General features: G+C 43.3%; 1 protein-coding gene across 1 annotated transcript; it reads left to right on the forward strand.

The window, feature by feature from the left end:
* The first annotated feature begins 683 nt into the window (after positions 1-683).
* On the forward strand, positions 684-22,004 carry FXN (frataxin). The gene is made up of 5 exons (XM_039910911.1): positions 684-889; positions 2,635-2,723; positions 5,453-5,573; positions 11,693-11,790; positions 21,709-22,004. The coding sequence occupies exons 1-5, from the start codon at positions 746-748 to the stop codon at positions 21,857-21,859; spliced, it is 603 nt and encodes a 200-aa protein (XP_039766845.1). The 5' UTR covers positions 684-745; the 3' UTR covers positions 21,860-22,004.
* The last annotated feature ends 1,648 nt before the right edge of the window (positions 22,005-23,652 follow it).

Here is a 23,652-nt window from a genome sequence, read left to right on the forward strand (position 1 = left end):
TTGCTTGCTTGCTTGCTTGGTTGTTTGATGGGCCTCATGTATCTAACGTGAAAGCAGTGTGGCTCTGTGGAAAGAACATGGGCTTGGGAGTCAGGGGTCATGGGTTCGAATCCCAGCTTGTCAGCTGTGTGACTGTGTGCAAGTCACTTTAATAATAATAATAATAATAATAATAATAATAATGTTGGTATGTGTTAAGTATTATGTGCAGAGCACTGTTCTAAGCGCTGGGGGAGGTACAGGGACATCAGGTTGTCCCACGCGAGGCTCACAGTTAATCCCCAATTTACAGATGAGGTAACTGAGACCCAGAGAAGTGAAGTGACTTGCCCACAGTCCCACAGCTGACAAGTGGCAGAGCAGGGATTCGAACCCATGACCTCGGGCTCCCAAGCCCGGGCTCTTGCCACTGAGCCACGCTGCTTCTCTGTGCCTCAGTGACCTCGTCTATAAAATGGGGATGAAGACTGTGAGCCCCAAGTGGGCCAATCTGATGACCCTGTATCTCCCCCAGCGCTTAGAACAGTGCTCTGCACATAGTAAGCGCTTAACCAATACCGACATTATTATTACTGTCCGTTTAGAGTGGGGGGAGCCAGGTGGCCGCTAGAGGGCAGCAGCGACGGCGGCCGGGAGGCGCTCTTCCTGCGCTCCGCGACCAGAGAGTGGGAGGGAGGGAGGAAGAGGGCGGAGCCTCCGCCACCCCAGGACGGCTACGTTTGCGGGGAGGAGCCGCGTCTGCAGCATGTGGAGGCCCGGGTTGGGCGGCAGGGTGGCTGGCCTCCTTCTCCCCGGGGGAGCGGGCACCGGTGGGGTCCGGGTTGCCGCCTCCTGGCCGAAGGGACGGTCGCTCTGCAGCCTCCGAGCCCGAGCGGCAAGGGCCGACTTGGTGAGTAGCTACTTCCGGTGGCGCCGGCCCCGCCCGCGGTGAGGTGAGGTGACAGGGGCAAGGAGGCCCAGAGACCCCTCCCACAGCTCCTACACAGTCCGTCCTCCGTGGTGTTTAAGGAGCGCCTACTGGGTGCAGAGCACTGTAATAATAATAATGTTGATATTTGTTAAGCGCTTACTATGTGCAGAGCACTGTTCTAAGCGCTGGGGGAGATGTAGAGTCATCAGGTTGTCCCACGTGAAGCTCACAGTCTTCATCCCCATTTTAATAAAAATAATGTTGGTATTTGTTAAGCGCTTACTATGTGCAGAGCACTGTTCTAAGCGCTGGGGGAGATACAGGGTCATCAGGTTGTCCCCCGTGAAGCTCACAGTCTTCATCCCCATTTTAATAATAAGGTTGGTATTGGTTAAGCGCTTACTATGTGCAGAGCACTGTTCTAAGCGCTGGGGGAGAGACAGGGTCATCAGGTGGTCCCACGTGAGGCTCACAGTCTTCATCCCCATTTTACAGAGGAGGTCACTGAGGCACACAGAAGTGAAGTGACTTGCCCAAAGTCACACCGCTGACAGATGGCGGAGCCGGGATTAGAACCCATCACCTCTGTCTCCTAAACCCGGGCTCTTGCCACTGAGCCAAGCTGCTTCTCTATAATTGGAGTATTTGTTAAACACTTACTAGGGGACACTTACTAGGGGCCAGGCACTGTACTAAGCTCTGAGGTAGATTCAAGATAAGAGACTAATAATAATATTTGTATTTGTTAAGCGCTTACCGTGTGCAAAACACTGTTCTGAGCGCTGGGGTAGATACAGGGTAATCAGGTTGTCCCATGTGAGGCTCACAATCTTAATCCCCATTTTCCAGTTGAGGTCACTGAGGCCCAGAGAATAATAATATTGGTATTTGTTAAGCGCTTACTATGTGCAGAGCACTGTTCTAAGCACTGGGGTAGATACAGGGTAAGCAGGTTGTCCCACGTGAGGCTCACAGTTAATCCCCATTTTCCAGATGAGGTAACTGAGGCACAGAGAAGTGAAGTGACTTGCCCACAGTCACACAGCTGACAAATGGCAGAGCCGGAATTCGAACCCATGACCTCTGACTCCCAAGCCCAGGCTTTTTCCACTGAGCCATGCTGCTTCTCCAAAAGTGAAGTGACTTGCCCACAGTCACACAGCTGACAAGTGGTGGAGCCGGGATTCGAACCCAAGACCTCCGACTCCTAAGCCCAAGATCTTTCCACTCTGCCACGCTGCTTCTCTAACAATAATTATGGTATTTAAGTGCTTACTATTCATTCAGTCGTATTTATTGAGTGCTTACTATGTGCAGAGCACTGTTCCAAGCGCTGGGGTAGTTACAAAGTAATAGGATTGTCTCACATGGGACTCACAGTCTTAATCCCCATTTTCCAGATGAGGTAACTGAGGCACAAAGAAGTTTAAGTGGCTTGCCCAAGGTCACACAGACAAGTGGCAGAGCTGGGATTAGAACCCACGCCCTTTGACTCCCAAGCCCGGGTTCTTTCCACTGAGCCACGCTGTTGAACCCTATCTCTCATGTACCCTCTCATGATGAGGATAATAATAATAATAATAATAATAACTGATACTTGAGCTCTGAATTTCTTAACATTCCAAACTTTAAGGCTGAAAATGTGGTATATGTTTTTATAACTTTTGGAGTTGATGTTCTTGAAAACAGTAACAATTAAATTTTTTGCCTTCGACTACTTTCAGCCTCATCATATCAGCCAAGTTCTAAAGATCAAAACCCAGAGTATTCAGTTTATACATTTAAGAAAAGCAGGAACTTTGAGTGATAAAAGGTAAGGTCTAATACAAGCTATTGAATTTTACAAGTACAGTTCTGAAGAAACTCTTAAAAATATCAAAAGAGAAAAATGATTGACTCAAGGTTTAAGGACATTACCATGAAGTTAATGAAATTAATTGGCATGGTGTTCTCCAGATGTGATTTGGAGTGATGTTGATTTGAAGTGTCTTTGCACACTTTATAATAATAGGTAGTTCACTGAATTAAGTTCTATGAAATTACCTTTTTCTTTTTAGTTCAAAATATAAACACATTACTTTCAAACCAATATTTTTTTTTTAAGTGCATGATCTTATCACAGTGAGCCCAGTTTTCTGAGTGCCTAAAAGTTACTCCCTGGTGGTAAGTTTTTTGCTTTTGTTTTTTGGGTTTTTTTATGGTATTCGTTAAGTGGTTCCCATGTGCCTGGGCACTGAATGAAGCACTGGGGTAGGTACAGTGTTTGCATATACACAGATCGGACACCGTTTGGTACTTTGGGAGGAGCATTAACTCTTTGAGGCCATTTGGGGACCATTTAGTGAACTGATGAAGAGTGGACACAGTGAATCCAACAATTCATTCAATTCACTCATATTTACTGAGCCCTTACAATGTGCTAAACCGGGGGCTTTCACCTTTTGTAGAAACTCTACAACTGTACCCAGCGTGGCTCAGTGGAAAGAGCCTGGGCTTCGGAGTCAGAGGTCATGAGTTCGACTCCTGGCTCTGCCACTTGTCAGCTGCGTGACTGTGGGCAAGTCACTTCACTTCTCTGTGCCTCAGTTACCTCATCTGTAAAATGGGGATTAAGACTGTGAGCCTCACGTGGGACAACCTGATTACCCTGTATCTACCCCAGCGCTTAGAACAGTGCTCTGCACATAGTAAGCGCTTAACAAATACCAACATCATTATTATTATTATTACCCTCATGGTTTCTTTGATTTCCACCCAAAGCACCACCCCCTCCTCATTCCCCATCCTCCGCTGTTGGTCTGGTACTGCCTAGAAAACAGAATTCTGTGAAGGTATTTAGTTCTGTGTGACCAGGAAAGATATTTGGCCGTGTGGAGGATTTCTCTGGCTGGACTGATGTATTACTTGGGTTTTCTTTAGACTTATAATAATAATTATAGTATTTGTTAAGCACTTACATTGTGCCAAGCACTGTTCTAAGTGTGTCAGACTGACTCTGCCTAGGGGTTCATAATCACCTGATGTATCATCCGCAAATTAGCAATTCCCAAATGGGAGTGATCTGTTGAGGCATTCATTCCAACTAGAAAATCACCGCTACAATCAGAGCCTTGAACTCCTGCACAGTTCACCTCTACGAGCATGGAAGGGATGGACTGTAAGCACTGACAATAATAATAATAATAATAATTATGGTACTTGTTAAGCACTTACTATGTGCCAAGCGCTGTTCTAAGCACTGGGGTAGACACAAGTCAATCAGATTGTACACAGTCCCTGTCCCAAATGGGGCTTACACTCCTATGCATGCTAAGGTGATGCCAACTGTCACCACCATCTTCAGTGTACTGTCCCAAGTGTAGAGGACAATATGACAGAGTTGGAAGATATGTTCCCTGCCCACAAGGAGCTTCCCGTCTACAGTCAAGATCCTAACCAAAGTCCTTCTGGACTGGCTAGTAAAGAATATTGTTAACCACGTGCTGTCAAAATTGCAGTGTAACATGATCTTCATAGAACAGCACATAGGAGAAAAGTGCAAGGAGCAGCACCAAGACTTCTTCCCAGTTTTCCCAAACATTACATCCAAGGGCAAGACAGGATCAAAAACCATGAAGTCTTGGAACAAAGCCACTGACCTGACTTTGAAGCTGAGCTTTCATTCAGTCATTCATTCATTGGTATTTATTGCGTGCTTACTGTGTGCAGAGCACTGTACTAAGTGCTTGGGACAGTACAATACAATATGGAGCTCCCCTCAACACAGCTTTGATGGGAGCAGGGCTGTGTAGCAGGTCTAAATCTATTCCATTTATTCTGTACAGCTATGCTGGAGAAAGGGGATGGTTGAATATGTTGAGAGAATTTTGAACTCATGGCCTCATCAGGTAGCTCAGCAAGAAACAACTGAGCATCACCAGGAGCTGCCAATCAATACATAAATAGGTATTTATTGAGTGCTTACTGTGTGCAGAGCACTGTACTAGGGCTTGGGGGGTAGTTGCTGCCCCTTGGTTACTTTGAAGTTACTCCTCATTCATTCAGTCGTATTTATTGAGCTCTTACTGTGTGGAGAGCACAGTACTAAGCGCTTGGGAAAGTACAATACAGCAACTCCCAAATTGTCCAGCTTACCATCGGGGATTGCTTTAGGCACTGGAAAAATTGGCCTCATTTTACGTTTCAAATTTGTTCTGCTTTGCCTCTTGGAAATTTTCAACTATGCTCTGCAAATGGAAATTATTTTCAGGCTTAAATAGCCAAGTTCGAGTTGGTGATTTCCATCTTGAGCCCTAAGGAGTAGTAAGACTTGCAGATGTTCTAAAACATTTTCTCCTCTATTTGACTTGCAAGCCCTGAAGGTGTTTTGAGTTTTAGGAGTTTGATTCTTTCATAACTCTCCCTGTGGTTGGGACTTGGGTTTCGGCTGCTTTCATGTTTACTGTGCTACAGAACCATGCCCAATTTTATACCGAATAAGATATGTTCAAGTCAGTGTGACTAACATTGATTCTGTTGATGTGTTTTCTAATGACATTTTAGCTCACTAGATGAAACCACCTATGAAAAACTTGCAGAAGAAACACTGGACTCATTGTCAGATTTCTTTGAAGATCTTGCAGATAAGCCTTATACATCCGAAGATTTTGATGTTTCCTTTGGGGTATGTCGCACAATTTCTGATCTTACCTTCTCCCCCTGGCCCCCCAGCCCCCAGAGGAACTCTAACAAATGATAGGAAAGACGACTTGCTCTGCAGAGTCAATGTTTAAGAAATGTCCATTCAGACTGAAGTTTTAAATCAACCTGAAAGGAGCCCCTCAGTTCCAGCCATCAAAGCTGCTTCTGGGGGAGAAGTAAATACCTTGTTTGGCAATGTTTACAAGTCAAACATTAAACCGGTTTCAGAAATAGCTACCCTCTACTTAACCAGGACAAGAAACAACTCTAGCCAAATGAATAATAAGCAAAGCTGATTTCTTTCACTTTGCTACCAGGATCAGCTCCATGAAGAAGGGTGGACTGCTATTTTTTTTTTCCTCTGGGCTGTTTGGTGTTTTACTTCTAGAGGCAATGGTATTTGAGTGCCGACTGTGAGCCCCATGTGGGCGAGGGCCATTGTCCATTCTGATTAACTTGGATCTACCCCAGTGCTAGCAGAGTGCCTGGCACATAGTAAGCACTTAATATACCATAATTATTATTGTTTTCAGTGCAGTTCACTGCTGTAGGCACTTGGGAAGGACGGCAGACATACAAGACACATTCCTTGCCCAAAAGAAGCGGACCACAGACCATGGAAAATTCACAGGGCCATGGATCAGAATAAATAAAATTGGTTGTTCAAATATCCCTGGATACATGAGTGCTGGGCATGGACTTAAATGAAATACAGAAGTGCAAGGGGCAGCTGAATGGTTGGTAAGATTCAGCTGTGTCCAACCCGATTTGCTTGTATCGATCCCAGCCCTTAGTACAATGCCCATCACATAGTAAGCACTTAACAAATATCACTGTTACCACTATTCAGGCTACTGCAGGCTTCAGTCAGGGCAGGCTTGTTGGAGGAGGTGAAATTTTAAAAGGGTTTTGAATATTGAATTGTACTATCTCAATTGCTTAACACAGTGCTCTGCAATTAATTAATCAGGCATAAGGAGCACTTAATGTGTTGAGACCACTGTACTAAGTGGTTGGGAGAGTACATTGTAACAGAGTTGATAGACACGTTCCCTGCCAGGAGCTTACAGTCTAGAAGGGGAGACAAACAGTCATATAAATAATTTATAATATATAATGATAAGGAGTCTGTACTTTACGCAGAAGGAGATGGTCATCTATTGGAGAGTTTTGAGGTGTGAGGAGGCATGTGCTGAGTGATGTTTTAGAAAGATGATCCAGGCAGGGGGGATGGAGGAGAAACTGGAGGTGAGGAGGCCATCATTTCTAAAACTAAACTAAACCCCTTATCAGGTGAAGGTTACAATTTAGTATGGAAGCTAGCTCTTAAAAAAGATTGTTTTTAGTCACTTGAAGGAAATCAAGAAAGCCTTGTAGTCCTTGCAATAAAAATTGTCTCCTAAGCTCCAGAAAGCAAGGCAATTTCATTCTGACCCTTGAGTTAAAAGTTGTAGACCCATAAAAGGATCAAAAGGGAGTTTTCCTGCTTTCCCATCCAACTTGATATTAGCTGTTTAGTTACACCTCTTCAGAGTGATTGGTTGCGTAGGACAAGGAGCTTTGAGATTTTGCAGTGAAGTTCTGTTCTTTGTTCACCATGCTGGTAAATTGCGTTGTGATAAACCACAAGGTGGCACACTTGGTAAACAGTTCTGCTTGACAAAAGATTACACTGGGACATGGGGGCAAAAATCTCTGAGGCTATGTTGACAAATTATATTCATGTTAGAAGTTGATATTGCTCTGTAAACTATTACCTGATTTATTAAATCATGTTTTTTGAAGATCATCTCAGGTATGCAGCTCACTTGGTATTTGAAACGTGGTTGCTTTCGAGGCCTCAGGTGGAACGGAAATGAGTCAATTAGTGATATTTTTTGAGCATTTATTGAGTGCAGAGCACTGTACTGAGAGCTTGGGAGAGCACTTTAGATTGTACATTGTCTCTGTGCTCAAGTCTCCTTCTGAACCCTGCCTCTGCTCTGGGTTTTTATCCTCTCAGGTCAGAGTTCTAAAACATTATTTTTCCTTGGGAGATGTTGGTAGACATTTTTGCACAGCTTGCCCAGATTTCTACCAAGAATTCAAAAACTAGGGGAGGGAGAGACCCAAAACCTGGAGGAGGTAGCCAAAAGAACTGCTCTTGCTAAAGAATAAAGCCACTTTGAAGGATCTGCCTCAAGCCTCCCTTTCATGTTACCAAGAGCAGTCCAACCAACCAATTTCCAAACAGTCAAAAATCCCTGAGTTACCTAAGTAGCTGGTTCCATCCTCTGTCAGTAGATACCTGGCCTTAGAATATAAACTAGGCTACATTGGAATGGCTGAATTGGTATTTGGGTGCACCTCCTGTGGAAAGGTACACAATGAGGGTGAGTCGTAGTCTTCGCTTAGGAAACCGACCTTTAAATTGGCGCCAGATACTCTGTGGGGTGTGTGCAGATCTTTTTACGTTTGGGAAATGGCATGAGAGACACGATGGTTCATAAGCTACTATGTATTCTACTTGTGTGAGTGATTTAGTTGGAACAGCAGTCATTATTTTTATATCCACATAATTACTTCTTCTTCATCTGATTTGGTAATATTCTGGTGCCACCTTATTTTGCTGCGGGTGTCTTCTCAGACAGATCCTGAAATAGGAGTGTTGGCAGGCTAATAAGGTAGTTTGTGTCCCTCTTTTTGGCACCACCTTGTAGAACAGCTTCAAAGGGCAAACCAGCCCATAATTGGAAAATTGGTATTACCATCGTCACAGTGAACAGCAGTAGGGGAGGGAGGTGGGATTGAGAGTTGGGCTCGAAGGGCATCTTTTGTACAGTGATACTCTATCTCTGCAGAAGCCCTCACCAGTTGTAGTTTGATTTGGTCACTGTTCCTGATTAGTTAGCTACTCTCCTACTGTCCATGGGCTGAGATCCACTGCCATTGAGGGATTCCAACCTTGGTTTCATTACAGTTTGGTTTTCTTTGGCAGGAGGAGCTGCTCTTCTGTAGAACCTCCACAAAAAAATCTTTGTTGTGAGGGGATATTTTTTGTTCTTAATGTAGTTCAAAGAGCAGTAAAGCAGAAAAACCTCTGATGGCTGTATCTGATTTTGTACTATTTTAAATACATGTCCCTTTAATGGGGACCTCTAGTCAATGCATTATGCTTGTAAGGGGATCCACTGCCATATAATTTTCCTCTGTTGATTTTCATCCCCTGGAAAAAGAGCTGATGGCACCAACCCATGTCTTTAAAACATCACATTTAAGAGTTTAGTAATAGTTATTATTATTGATGATAATAATGGCTATTTAATAGATCTTTATTTCTGCCAGGGCCTTTACAAGCATCATTTATAGCATTTAGGAGCAGTTGTAGGACCAAAACTTAAATGGGGCCTGGAGGCTAAAACTGCATCTTGAGGGCAGGGTCTGTGCCTCTTACATCTGTTTTACTCTCCCAGATGCTTAGTACAGTGCCCTGTACTGTTGATATAAACCCTATTAATGTTGGTGGAGTGACAGTCTTCCTAGGTCTGGTTGAGGCAGATCAATCAGTGGTATTTATTGAGTGCTTACTGTGTGCGGAGCACTGTACTAAGCGCTTGAGAGAGTATGATATAACAGAGTTGGTAGGCACGTTCCCTACCCACAAGAAACTTAGTCTAGAGAGGAATCAAGAATCTTGCACCGCCAGTATGGGAAAATGGAACATGGTTTTAGAATCAATTTGCTCTGGCGTCGGGCACTTTTTGAAGTAATGAAGTAGACTAGGGAATAAAAAAGTATGTTGCTGTTTGCCAGTGAGTTTTCCATTTTCAGTGAACATTTTAGTAGGCCAGGCTGAATGAGCAAGCCTGTTCTGAATGATCTCGTTGGCCCGTTGTAGATGTGTAATAACTGTAGTATTTAAGTGCTTCCTTTGTGCCAGGCACTGTACTGAGCGCTGGCATAGGTCCAGTTAATCAGGTTGGACACGGTCCCTGTCCCACATGGGGCTCACAGTCATAAACTCGATCACTGGCTCTTGCAGGTAAAGTGAGACGTGAGGAGCTCTGCTCTTCGAGAATTTTGAGGTGCCAGAAGCATTTTCAGATACTCTCCATTTCTAGTCAAACAAAATCCGAGAAAGTTGACCTTTAGCCTACCAAGGTGGAGGTCCCACCAGTACCTCAAACTCAACAAGACCGAAATGAAACTCCTAATCTTCCCTCCCAAATCCTGTCCTCCCCATGACTTTCCCATCTCGGGTGAAAACCCCAATACCCTCCCCGTCACTCAAGTCCACAGTCTTGGCCTTATCCCCAACTCTTCCCCCTCTTTCAACCCCAATATCGAGTCAGTCACCAGATGCTGTCGGCTCTACCTCCACAGCATCTCCAGAATCCACTTCTTCCTCTCCATCCAAACTGCTGCCGTGCTGGTCCAGACACTTGTCATAACCCAGCCTAGCTACTGCATCAGCCTGGTTGCAGATCTCCCTGTGTCCTGTCTCTGAGGCATATCATCCCTTTAGCCAACTGTAGTGCTTGTGAACTTATTTACACCCTCCTTAGCAGTCGTGTGTGTGTGTGTGTGTACATGTATATGTATATATATCAGCTAAACTTATTTATTTTGACTAGTGTAATTGTTTTCATGTTTGTCTCCAACTGCTGGAGTGTAAGCATCCTGTGGACAGGAATTGTCACTTTGTTGTTTTAATAATAATAATAATAATAATGGTATTAAGCACTTACTATGTGCCAAGCACTGTTCTATGCACTGAGGTAAATACAAGGCTATCAGGTTGTCCCCAAGGGGCTCCCAGTCTTCATCCCCATTTTCCAGATGAGGTAACTGAGGCACAGAGAAGTTAAGTGACTTGCCAAAGTCACACAGCTGATAAGTGGCGGAGCTGGGATTAGAACTCACATCCTCTGACTTCCAAGCCCGTGCTCTCTTCACTGCTTCCCAAGCACCTAGTGCAGTGCACTAGAACAGCATAGCATACTGGAAAGAACAGAGTATTGGGAATTGAGTGACCTGGGTCCATTAATTCATTCATTCAGTCATATTTATTGAGCACTTACTGGGTGCAGAGCACTCTACTAAGCCCTTAGGAGAGTACAGTATAACAATAAACAGACATATCCCAGCTCTGCCATTTCCCTGCTGTGTGACTTTTGGGAAGTCATTCAACTTCTCTGGGCCTCAGTTTCCTCATCTGTCAAGTGGGAATTAAATATCTGTTCTCCCTCCCTGTGATTTCCATGTGGGACAGGGACTGTATCTGACTATTGTATCTACTCCAACACGTAGCACAGTACTTGGCACATAGTATATGCTTACTAGATAGCAGGTATTATTGTCATTAGTCTGATATTATTAAGTGTCTACTGTGTGCATAACACTGTGCTAAGCACTTGGGAGAGTGCAATACAATAGAATTTCATCTCCTTCTTCTGCATCCCACCCCCACAACTGCTGATCCAGGACTGCCGCATCACTTGAATACTTATTGAATCGATACCTGTTGAATTTATGAACACATCTTTTTACTCTGTCTTCCCCTGAGCTCGGGCCTGGGAGTCAGAGGGTCATGGGTTCTAATCCCGGCTCCGCAACTTGTCTGCTGTGTGGCTTTGGGCAAGTCACTACTTCTCTGTGCCTCAGTTGCCTCATCTGTAAAATTGGGATTGAGACTGAGCCCCGAGTGGGACATGGAGTGTGTCCAACTCGATTTGCTTGTATCCACCTCAGCACTTGGTTACAGTGCCTGGCACATTAGTTAGCACTTAACAAATACCATAATTATTACCTGTAATTCATTTTAATGTCTATCTTTCCTGCTATTGTTTCAGCTCTTTGAGGACATGGATCAAGACTACCAATCCTCTTGTTCTCTCCCAAGGATTTAGTACAGTATAAGCACTCCATAAATTCTGTTGATTGATTGTTGAAAGGGGGGAAATAAGTGGAAAAGCAACTTATATTGTTATTTGTTTCTGCTGTGGATGAGGTCATATGGGCAGTTTTATCAAACTCACCATTTTATAACTGCACTCTTAGCCCTTGTATGCAAATGGCCGAGGAATGGCACTAATTTATTTCTTTGTTTGTTTAAACATCTAGAGTGGTGTTTTAACAGTTAAACTAGGTGGTGATCTGGGTACCTATGTGATCAACAAACAAACCCCAAACAAACAGATCTGGTTGTCTTCTCCATCCAGGTATGTAAATAATTATAATTCTGGAAAAATCGAAGCTAAACTGATATAAAAAATCCATTGACAATACGATAGGCGATGTACAAGGTAAGTGAAATCTGTAAGTTTTAGGCACCACTATAACCATCTTACCTTCTTAAAGACAGGGCATTTTCCCTGAGAGAGGCCAAGAAAACTGCAGCATTCCTTCCTTTTAAACGCTTCTTCCGCCCAGCTGGGATCAAGCAGCAGCCATTATTGGACTGTCCCTAGTCCAGCCGGCATTCTGCCACCCACTCTTAGAGCAGGCTGAATGGAGGGATTCCTGGGTGTGTATGGAGATGGCAGTCTGGGCTTCCTCCACTCTGGAAGCCCACAGAACAAGCCCTGCCACATGGAATGGCAGTCTCTGCTGTGCGCCTCCCCCTCCATTCTCTGCCCCCAGCAATGCCTAGGGACACTTCTGACCCACGACAGTCATGGACTATGCTGCCATCCAAAATGAAATGAGGAAGTCAGAGCCACCATACCTATCTTGATGCTAGAAGCCCTGGAGTTCAGGACTGCTTTTCAGGTGAGAAAGGAGTTTACAGGCACATGAGAAGCAGTGCAGCCTATTGGAAAGAGCACGGCCCTGGGTGTCAGAAGGACCTGGGTTCTAATCCCGACTCTGCCAATTGCTGGCTGTCACCTTGGGCAAGTCACTTCACTTCTCTGTGCCTCAGTTTCCTCAACTGTAAAATGGGGATACCTGTTTTCCCTGCTACTTAAACTGTGAGCCCCATGTGGGACAGGGACTGTGGCTGACCTAATTAACTTGTACATACCCCAGCGCTTAGAACAGTGTTTGACATATAGTAGCGTGGCTCAGTGGAAAGAGCACGGGCTTTGGAGTCAGAGGTCATGGGTTCGAACCCTGGATCGGCCACTTGTCAGCTGCGTGACTTTGGGCAAGTCACTTAACTTCTTGGTGCCTCAGTTACCTCATCTGTAAAATGAGGATTAAGACTGTGAGCCCCACGTGGGACAACCCGATTCCCTTGTGTCTACCCCAGTGCTTAGAACAGTGCTCTGCACATAGTAAGCGCTTAACAAATACCAACATTATTATATAGTAAGCAATTAACAAGTACCATAAAACAAACAAACATGGGCCCATCTTCCCTAGAGTCACTGGACCCATGGAGAAGCAGCGTGGCTCAGTGGAAAGAGCATGGGCTTTGGAGTCAGAGGTCATGAGTTCGAATCCCAGCTCTGCCACTTAGCTGTGTGACTGTGGGCAAGTCACTTAACTTCTCTGGGCCTCAGTTACCTCATCTGTAAAATGGGGATTAAGATTGTGAGCCCCATGTGGGACAACCTGATTCCCTCGTGTCTCCCCCAGCGCTTAGAACAGTGCTCTGCACATAGTAAGCGCTTAACAAATACCAACATTATTATTATTATTATGGAGTCTCTGGAATCAGGAAACCATGTGGGGCAATTCCTGTCTCACTTCTGGTAAGCCAGAAGCAGCAGCACAGGAGTCAGAAGGTCATGGGTTCTAATATCATCTCTGCTACTTGTCTGCTGTGTGACCTTGGGCAAGTCACTTCACATCTCTGGGCCTCAGTGACCTCATCTGTAAAATAGGGATTGAGACTGTGAGCCCCACGTGGGACAGGGACTATATCCAACCCGAATGACTTATATCCACCCCAGCGCTTAATACAGCGCTTGGCACATAGGAAGTGCTTAACAAATACTATAATTATTATTCTCTCAATCAGGCATACTTAATGAACACTTACCGTGTGCAGAGCACTATATGAAGCACTTGAGGGAGTACAATACAATGTGGTGGATACATTCCCTGGCCACAGCTATTTTACAATCTGTGGTGGGGTTGTTTGGGGATTTCTGAACACTGAAATTGTTGTTGCTGTGTGGGAGCCGAGCTAGCCCTCAGCTTGATTGGAGAAAGGTTGATGGCAGGCAGGGGTGAGGCTGCAGGCTTTTATTTTCGGGGGGAGGAGGGCGGGGCACGGAGGAGAGAAGGGAACTGCATAGGCCTCTAGCGGACCTTCCCCACCCCACGAGGCAGTTCTGGGAACCCCCTCAAAAAAAAAAAAAGGTAGAGCATACTTTCAGGAAGAATTGGCCTAGGCTGGGAGTCGGTGGGGAAGAGAGAGGAAAAAGGGGAGATGGAAGAAATAAAAGAGCAGAAGAGAGAAATTAAAAAGAGCAAATAAGGGGAATAACAGTAATAATAATTGTGGTCTATAAGTACTTACTATGTGCTAGACGCTGTACTAAGCACTGGGATAGAGATGAGATAATCAGGTTGGACACAGTCCCTGCCCCATGTCAGGTTCACAGTCTACATAGGAGGGAGAACAGGTATTTCATTGCCATTTTACAGATGAGGTAACTGTAGAACAGAGAAATGAAGTGACTTGCCCAAAGTCACAAAGCAGGCAAGTGACAGACATGGGATTAGAACCCCGGCCCTCTGATTCCGGGGTTTGTCATCTTTCCACTAAGTTACACTGCTGCGTAGTGGAAAAAGTGGAAGGAACAAAACAGAAAACTAGATGGGTAAACAAGACAAAAATGAGGGTGGGCTGTGGGTAAAAATCAAGGGGAAAATGTTGAAGACAGGAGGAAAAATGAGGAGGAGGCAATAGGGGAGAAAGAAACACTGAAGGAGTTGTTAAGAGAAAGAGAATGGGCAAGTAGCCCAAAGTAGAGTATGTAGGGATAGGTTGAAGGAAGGAGAGTGGGTGGGAAGTGGTTTCTGGATTTTTGAGACATTCCTAAGTGCTCAGTATGTTTTTATTTGGATTCAGTATTACCCCCTCTTTGGAGACCTCACCCTCAGGTAGCCCCACCCAGTGGCCTGCTTAAATGAAAATTCCTGAACCCTTTTTTCCCCGAGGACAAAAGCACTGGTTAAGAGTATATCTGATTTTGATAAAGGACCTGCTTTCAGGACAAAGAAACTTTCAAGTTTTGATGCAAAAACGGGTTTAACTTTGTCCTTGGAGTTTTCCCTGATTTCCTTTGGCCAAATACATCTATCTTAAACCAAGTGCAAGGGTTTTAAATTGCTACTCCAGCTGCACAGCGGTTTAATCCATGCTCAGCTTCTCAAACGATGCATTCTCACTTGGAGAAATAAAAGATTTTGTTGAAAGATTGGCATGAATAGCTTCTCCAAGGCTTGGGATGCTACAGGGGCGCACAGAAAGTCCTTCAGCAGTCTAGCTTGGCTGTGGAAGAAAGATGATGAAGCCTCAAGTTTCTCTGTAAGCCTTTGGGAAAATTTGCTCTAGTCATTCATTAAGCAAATATCATGGTTTTTACTGACTGGACACATTAACTCGAGAGTCAGAAATGAATCAAATCAATGTGCAGTTCAATTCCTATTTTAACCCTTAGTGGTGTTTTCAAATTTTTAAATGGGAACATTCTTCCTTAATATATGTCAGCCACCAAGTCTTAATAATGGTTTTAATGTTCCCTTCATCACTGTGTTCATCAAGAGATGCAAAATGTCAGAGAAAGTATCATACTCCCTCCACCAACCTTTCAACTCCCAAATCTTCCTGATAACTAAAATGACATATCTTAAAAAGTTTTGTTTTTTATCTCAGAAACCAAAAGGAACCATGAAAATTAGCAAACCATTTTTGGCTAGGCACTCTCTCATTGACTGAACTAAAATTCTTTGCTGAAGAAATTTGTTTTACACCCAACCTTAACAAAAGTCCAGATTTTGTTTAGGTAGAATTTAGTTGTTATAGCAACAACTAAACATTTATATGTGCAGCTAGCAATGGAAAAAAGCAGAGCCAATTGTACCAAAGAGTAACATAACCCTATTCTGCTCTTAGATGGAAATGTATGTTAGAAATAATACATTTTGAAGTTATAAATTGTATTTTTTCATCCAGAATATGATTAAGAAATTAAAACATAAATCTGCTAAAATACCATTGAGAAAATGCTGCATTCATCGAAAAATACATTCTTTGCTTTTTACCCCATAGATCGGAGTATTCATTTATCAAACTACAGGTCACCTTTGTTTATCTGGCCCCTGCTTAACCATATCATTGGTTTATCTGGCTGATGCAGAAATGAATGTCATTGTCTTTGCAGGATATCAGGTTGTTTCAGATGTGTTGGAGGCTGTGATATGCTGCCTGTATTAACACTCTGACCTTTAAGATTATTTTGGTTTTGTCCTTGTGTGATATTAAACCCATTTAACTATCTCTCTGGATTATCCAGATTATCCATTACCTAAATTACCATATTTACTTACATAATTGTCTCCCACATATTTTCTGCCCACCCCCAATTTTTGTGGAGGAAATAAAATATTATTTTTGTAAACTCTGATAGTGGCATGTGTCAGTAGGAAGAGAGGTAGGGTCAGAAGAGTGAAGTTTTCTTTTTTGAAAGGCGAAAACTTCAGGGCAGGGAGAGAAGGGGTTGAGTGGTACCATAATTCATTGAATGCCTATTTTATGCAGCACTTGAGAGAGTGCAGTAGAAAAGAAGTACATCAAATACTCTTACCTTCCTCTTCCTTCTCCCCTCCTTTCAACTTCTTCCCTTCTCTTTATTCTCTTGCTTTCTGTATCGATAGATTTAATTCCCTGCGTAAGGGCCCCCTCCCCTATGTTTTGATCACAAAAAAGTGGGCAAATATGTGAGTAAATACCTATGTGAGTATGCCCTACCGTAAGTGGATCAGTAATTGAGGTTCTTCTGTGTTTGCTTTGATGAAAACTTTTCCATTTGCTTTTGAACTCTCAAACAACCAGCAGTTTTGTCCATGCTAAATATGTCTTGGACCAGAAGCTCCTCAGAGGAAGTGAAGCGGGACATCTGTGCAAATACTGAATTCTGTGGTACTTGGTGTAATTAAGGTGAAAATGCTAGATGTTACCCAATGTGGGATATCCAAGCAATATGAAAATATGGAGAAAACCAAAAACAAAAGTTCCAAGAATGTGGTCTTTGGTAACAAAATGGATACTCCATTTTGTGACAAACCATAAGTGAATGATAAATCCATTTGAAGGTGTGTCACCTGCAAAGCTTCATTAATTACTCCACTCCATCTCTAACAGAGAGTCATGTATTTTTCTTGTAGATTGTTATTACGAAATGACTTAAACAAGGTTGTTTGCCAAAAAAAAAATACTTGATGCTCTCCTCAAAGACAATAAGTTAACAGGCCATCTCTCAAGGTATGAGAAATGGACTGATCCCAGATGCAACGTTAAGTTAGTAAACATGGAGAGGATAGCATTGCGATCTGGGAAAGGCAGCACGGTCAAGAGAGGAATGAGTCTGGGAATCATCTGGGAGACTAGGGTTCTAGTTTCAGCTTTGCCACTGGTTTACTGTGTGGCCTCAGGCAAGTCACTTAACATTTCCATACTTCAGAGGTTCCTCATCTGTGAAATGTAGATAGTTAATACCTGCCTCTCCCTACCTCACAGGGATTTTTGTGGGGACAAAATGAAATAATTGATGTGAAAGCACTTTGGAAAAATAGTCCTCTATAAACTCAAAGTATTAAAGGATCTAACCCGAGTTAATCCAAACTAGAATCTACTAGTGACCTTTCAGTCTATTGCGGAGAAAATAATAGAGAATGTATGAATTAGAGGCTGACCTGGGATTCATTATGTGACGTTTGAAATGTGGAATTTAAAGAATTCTGCCGATTTGTAGAAATTCCAAAATGTTAAACATGAAGCATGTTGGAGAAATGAGTACGGGAAGAGTGTGTGCTGCTTGGGATGGAAGAAAAGGAGTGTGGCCGAGGGGAAAGAGCATGGGCCTGAGAGTCAGAGGACCTGAGGTGTAGACCCAGCTCTGCCACGTGTCTGCTGTATGATCTTGGGCAAGTCACTTGACTTCTCTGGGCCTCAGTTCCCTTATCTGCAAATTGGGGATTCAATACCTATTCTCCCTTCTACCTAGACTGTGAGCCCCCAGTGGGTCCTGGTTATCTTATATCTACCCCAGTGCTTTGTACATAGTAAGTGCTTAATAAATACTACAATTATTAATGATTAAAATCAGGATTAAACCCTTTGGAGAATCCTAAGCAAAACTCACACTCACGGAAGATAAGTGTTCTTATGAAAGAGAAGAATACAAATGGGATTTCAGGGTGAGCAACTAAAAGATGTAAATGCAAATGAACGTCAATTGGAGAAAATTTTCCAACCTAAAAAGAGGCAGAAAAATGAAGGAGCATAGTTCCAAAGACAGGAGGGAAGGATGAAAGAGTTTTATAATGGAGAAATTAAGATGAGGACGAACTGGCTCTCAGATTAATGCTTACTCTACATTGGCTGAGATTTTAATTCCTTCTTTCAAACATACTCAAGAAGTGATGAAACAAATGTAATTCACCAAACCAGGAGGAACACGCAGGGCTGAGGTTTTAGGCCTGAACCCAAAAAGCATCTCTGATAAGGTGCCAAAGCCTATAATGATGATGATGATAATTCATTCATTCAATAGTATTTATTGAGAGCTTACTATGTGCAGAGCACTGTACTAAGCGCTTGGAATGTACAATTCGGCAACAGAAAGAAACGATTCCTGCCCAATGCTCACAGTCTAATTGGGGGAAACAGACGGCAGAGCAAAACAGAACAAAACCAAGACAACGTTATCACGATAAATAGAATCAAGAGGATCTACACCTCATTAACAAAATAGAGTAATAATATATACAAATGAGCACAGTGCTGGGGGGAAGGGGAGCAGAGGGAAAGGGGGCTCAGTTGAGGGGAGGGGGAGCAGAGGGAAAAGGGGGTAGCTCAGTCTGGGAAGGCCTCTTGGAGGAGGTGAGCTCTCAGTAGGGCTTTGAAGAGTGGAAGAGAGTTAGTTTGGCAGAGGTGAGGGACGGCATTCCAGGACAGTGGTAGGACGTGGGCCAGAGGTCGACGGCGGGATAGGCGTGAACGGGGGACAGTGAAGAGGTAAGTGGCAGTGGAGCGGAGTGTACGGGGTGGGTGGTAGAAAGAGAAGGGAGGTGAGGTAGGAGGGGGCAAGGTGATGGAGAGCTTTGAAGCCAAGAGTGAGGAGTTTTTGTTTCATGCGGAGGTTAATGGGCAACCACTGGAGGCTTTTAAGGAGGGAGTGACATGCCCAGAGTGTTTCTGTAGGAAGACGTTCCGGGCAGCAGAATGAAGAATAGACTGGAGTGGGGAGAGACAGGAGGAAGTGAGAGCCGAGAGAAGGCTGACACAGTAATCCAGTCGGGATATTATGAGAACTTGTACCAGCATGATAGCCGTTTGGATGGAGAGGAAAGGGCTGATCTTGGTGATATTGTAAAGTTGAGACCGTCAGCGTTGGTGAAGGGTTGGATGTGTGGGGTGAATGAGAGCTGAGTCAACGATGACACCAAGGTTGCGGACTTGTGAGACAGGAAGGATGGTCGTGCCGTTCACAGTGACGGAAGTCAGGGAGAGGACAGGGTTTGGGAGGAAAGATAAGGAGCTCAGTTTTGGACATGAGTTTTAGGTGGCGGGCAGACATCCAGGTGGAGACGTCCTCGTGGCAGGAGGAGGTATGAGCCTGAAGGGAGGAGGAAAGAACAGGAAAAAAGATGTAGATTTGGGTGTCATCTGCAAAGATATGATAGTTGAAGCGTGGGAGCAAATGAGTTCACCAAGGGAGTGAGTATAGATGGAGAATTGTGGCATTGGTTAATATGTGCTGTGCAGTAGGAGAGATGCAAGTCTATGTAGGAGGAAGCAAAAACATTGAATCTCCATTTTACAGATGAGAAAGCTGAGCCACAGAGAAGTCTCAGGCTTTGCCCAAGTTCACACAACAGGCAAGTGAGGAAACTGGGATTAGAACCCAGGTCCTCTGACTCCCAGGCCTGGGGAACTTTCCAATAGGCCACACTGCTTCCCTTTTGACTTTTAACTCAGGTCTGTTGATCTGCTCCGGGGGTGACATAGTTAACCTGGAGCAGAAGAAACTACAACACAGTGGTTGTTGGGGGCTTCCCAGTCTTCAGCTTCAGCTTCCCCTGAGGAAACGTGAACTAGGAGAGCAATATATAACTTCATCCAAGCCTGAGCTTAACCCAAATCAGGATAAATTTTTGTTCTCCTGCCTCTGAGTTATGTCGAGCTCATAGGCCAGGCCCAGACTTGTGAAAATCTCTTCATTATCAGATTCTAATGCCCCAGGTTTACTAGATGGGAAACCTCCTGGTCCGGTTTTTGTCTTCAAGTGACAGGGAATCAAATTTAGATTGTTGATTTTTTTTTTTAAAGAATAAAACTACATGCTACAAATTCCCTTGGTTCGTCCACTTATTCACTGAATTTTGAGTACACAGACCATACCAAAAGTGTGTGTAATTGAGGGACACAGCTTAAACTGAAAGGGAGCTGCACTGACTAGTAATATCCTAATAGATGAGGCATTGTGCAGACTTGAGTTTTCTCTCATTTAAAATCCGTGTATATGGGTCAGACCTTTTAGCTTCTTACACAGAGGAATATGGAATTATGTTTTAAAATCTAAAACGATAGTGAAATGAATATCCTGTTTTCGCTCCAGACAAGAAAAGGAATCCCCATAATGAAATAACTGGAGCAAATAATCCTGACTCAACCAACAGCCATCAGTTCTCAAATTAGTGAAAGATGTCTCTTAAACTCAAAATTACTTTGATTTATCTTTGAATTTTCCTGCCTTTTTTCTTTTTGTGCATGTATAAATGTATTCATTGAGATGCATCAGTCTGGTCAATTTGTGGGGGTTTTTGGTTTGTTTTTTGACTTTGTTCTGTTTCTTGGATAGCCTGGGTTGTTAGCAGTGCTGGTTTCCCCAGTGAGACATGGAAGTGGCATCAGCGGTGAAGGCACGCTTTAATATTTTCACTGTGCTTTTTAATTGTATAAAGATGGTTAAACTCTTTCTGTTTCCTCCAGCAAAGTTGACAGAGCAATGTGACTGCCCTGCTGGAAAGTTTGGAAGAGTTTAAAAACATCCAGGACTGTCCAAGTCCTTTTCCTTCCTGACCCTTTCTACTCATGCTCTTTCTAAGCCTGGGAAAATTGCTGAAGGAATAGAGAACTCTAGCCCCTTCCATTTTTCCCCTGGCTCAAGAGCGAACATCTAAAGGTTTTGAGACTCTCCATCATTCAGTCTCACTACTTGCACTAGAAAGAAGATTGCGCAAATTAGCAAACTAATCAGGCTGGAAGCTAATTGAACCAGTCCCAAAGTTGCAATAAAATTAGGCCTGGCTGCTTTGGACAGACATGAGCCATCCCTCCCCGTTCCCCCTACTCCCTCCATCTGCTCTTCCCCCTTCCCCTCCCCACAGCGCTTGTACATATATATATTATTTATTACTCTATTAATGATGTATATACATCTTTGATTCTATTTATCTTGATGGTATTGATGCCTGACTACTTGTTTTGTTTTGTCATCTGTCTCCCCCATTTAGACTGTGAGCCCATTGTTGGGCAGGGATTGTCTCTATCTATTGCCGAATTGTACATTCTAAGAGCTTAATACAGTGCTCTGCCCATAGTAAGCGCTCAATAAATATGATTGAATGAATGAATGAATCCAAGCTACTTTCAGTTATCTAATTTAACCTTCCTGAAGAAAACCAGTATTCAGATAATTAGCTCACTACTGTTTTTAGAATAGCTACTTAGGAAACAAGGGCAATTTTTCCCCTTTGCTTTCCAACAAAAGTACTGTTTGAACTTCTCAAAATTAATTACACATTGCGGGGGCCCTTGTGAATAAAACAGTGATTTTATAATTCTGTATTGTCTCTCTAATACCTTTAAGAAATTCTCTGCAGTGTGCATTTAGTGAGTTGAGATTGTCTTAGCTTTAGGAGTACTCTCAAAATGAACTTTCTGTTTTATTTTCTAGTGGACCCAAACGCTATGACTGGACTGGAAAGAATTGGGTATACTCTCACGATGGAATGTCCCTTCATGAACTGCTGGCATTGGAACTGTCTAAAGCATTAAAAACCACATTAGACCTGTCTTCTTTAGTATATTCTGGCAAAGATACTTGATGTAGGACTAAATTTTAAGAAAATCAAAAGCACCTCTGTTCAACTGGGCTAGTCTCTAAGTTTTTATTTTTGCTTTTGTAATTAGTTGCATTGTATGTAACAGTCCTGTGAAAATAATATATTTTTCCTCAACTCTGATTTCCAATTTTTGGATGTCTTTTCTGATTCCGGGTTTTCTTTTCTTTTTTTTTTCATCTGTTAATGCAGCCTAAAGCCTTCATTTTGTTCCAATCAATTAATTGCATTTATTGAGTGTTTACTGTGGGCAGAGCACTGGACTAAACGTGGGAGAATACAGAATAGCAGAGTTGATAGACCCATTCCAGGCCCACAGTGAGCTTACAGTCTGGAGGGGGGAGGCAGACATTAATAAAATTAATTACGGATATGTACATAAGTGTTGTGGGTTTGAAGGAGGGGTGAATAAAGGGTGAAAATCCAAGTAAAGGATGACACAGAAGGGAGGGGGAGAAGAGGAAATAAGAAATGAGGGCTTAGTTGGGGAAGGCCTCTTGGAGGAGATGAGCTTTTAATAAGGCTTTGAAGGTGGGGAGAGTGGTATCTGTCAGATATGAAGGGGGCAGGGAGTTCCAGGACATAGGCAAGTGGTCGGTGTTGAGATAGATGAGATAGAGGTACAGTGAGTAGGTTGGCATTAGAGGAGTGAAATGTGCAGGCTGGGTTGTCGTAGGAAATCAGGGAGGTAAGGTTGGGGCTGGGGGGCGCAGGGTGACTGAGTGCTCTAATTCTACGGAAAGGAGTTTCTGTCTGCAAAGATGGATGGGCAACCACTGGAGGTTCTTGAGTGGGGAAACATGGGCCAAACAGTTGCATAGAAAAATAATCTGGGCAACAGAGTGAAGTATGGACTGAAGTGGGGAGAGACAGGAGGCTGATCCAGTAATCCAGGCTGGGTAGGATGAGTGCTTGGGTTAACGTGGTACCACTTTGGATGGAGAGGAAAGGGTGGTTTTTAGCGATGTTGTGAAGGTTGAACCGACAAGATTTGGAGACCTTGAATATGAGGGTTGAATGAGAGAATGGAGTCAAGGATAACACCAAGGTCATGGGCTCGTGAGGCGGGGAGCACAGTGGTGCTGTCTACAGCAAAAGGCAGGGGAGGGCAATTTTTGGGTGGGAATATGAGAAGTTCTGAACATGTTAAGTTCTGTTTGAGACATGTTAGTAATTCTAGTTATTAGAAGGATGCCATGTAAAATAATTACCACCAATGATACCTTCCTGCTCCCAAATGATACTCATTGAAGTATGGAAGGCAAATATTCATCATTTCATTGGACTAATATAGAACATTTCTGATCAAATCAAAGAGGAAATGCTCAAAGGACTCCTGAGGTCTTGTTTTCTTGCGACTGTTAGATTGTGTACCTTCTCCTTAGCCCACTACAGGTAAAAGCTATTCTCCCACTAAGCCACCAAAATACAGCTAATATGGTTAAGGCAACTGAGAAGATTGAGTTAAACGTCTCCATTATAAAAAGTAAATTGTAAAACACAAATTCAAGAGGTGAATTTTTGAAATTCTTTCTAAACCCCATTGCTATTAGGGACTGTTACTGTCACTACTAAAGACCAAAAAGGGAACAGAATAGTCTCCTCAGTGCCCAGTGAGAAAATTAGTAAAATGATTGTATTTTATCAAAGCCATTCTTGTCTGTTTTATGCCTTACATTTAATAACTTGGTTCCTCTTTCCCCCTATGAAAACCTGGGTGTCTTTTGTTCAACTGTCAGGGTCATTAATCATCCTGAATATCCACTGAGTCATGGTAT

This window comes from Ornithorhynchus anatinus, chromosome X5 (genome assembly GCF_004115215.2).
Source record: "Ornithorhynchus anatinus isolate Pmale09 chromosome X5, mOrnAna1.pri.v4, whole genome shotgun sequence".
Taxonomy (NCBI): domain Eukaryota; kingdom Metazoa; phylum Chordata; class Mammalia; order Monotremata; family Ornithorhynchidae; genus Ornithorhynchus; species Ornithorhynchus anatinus.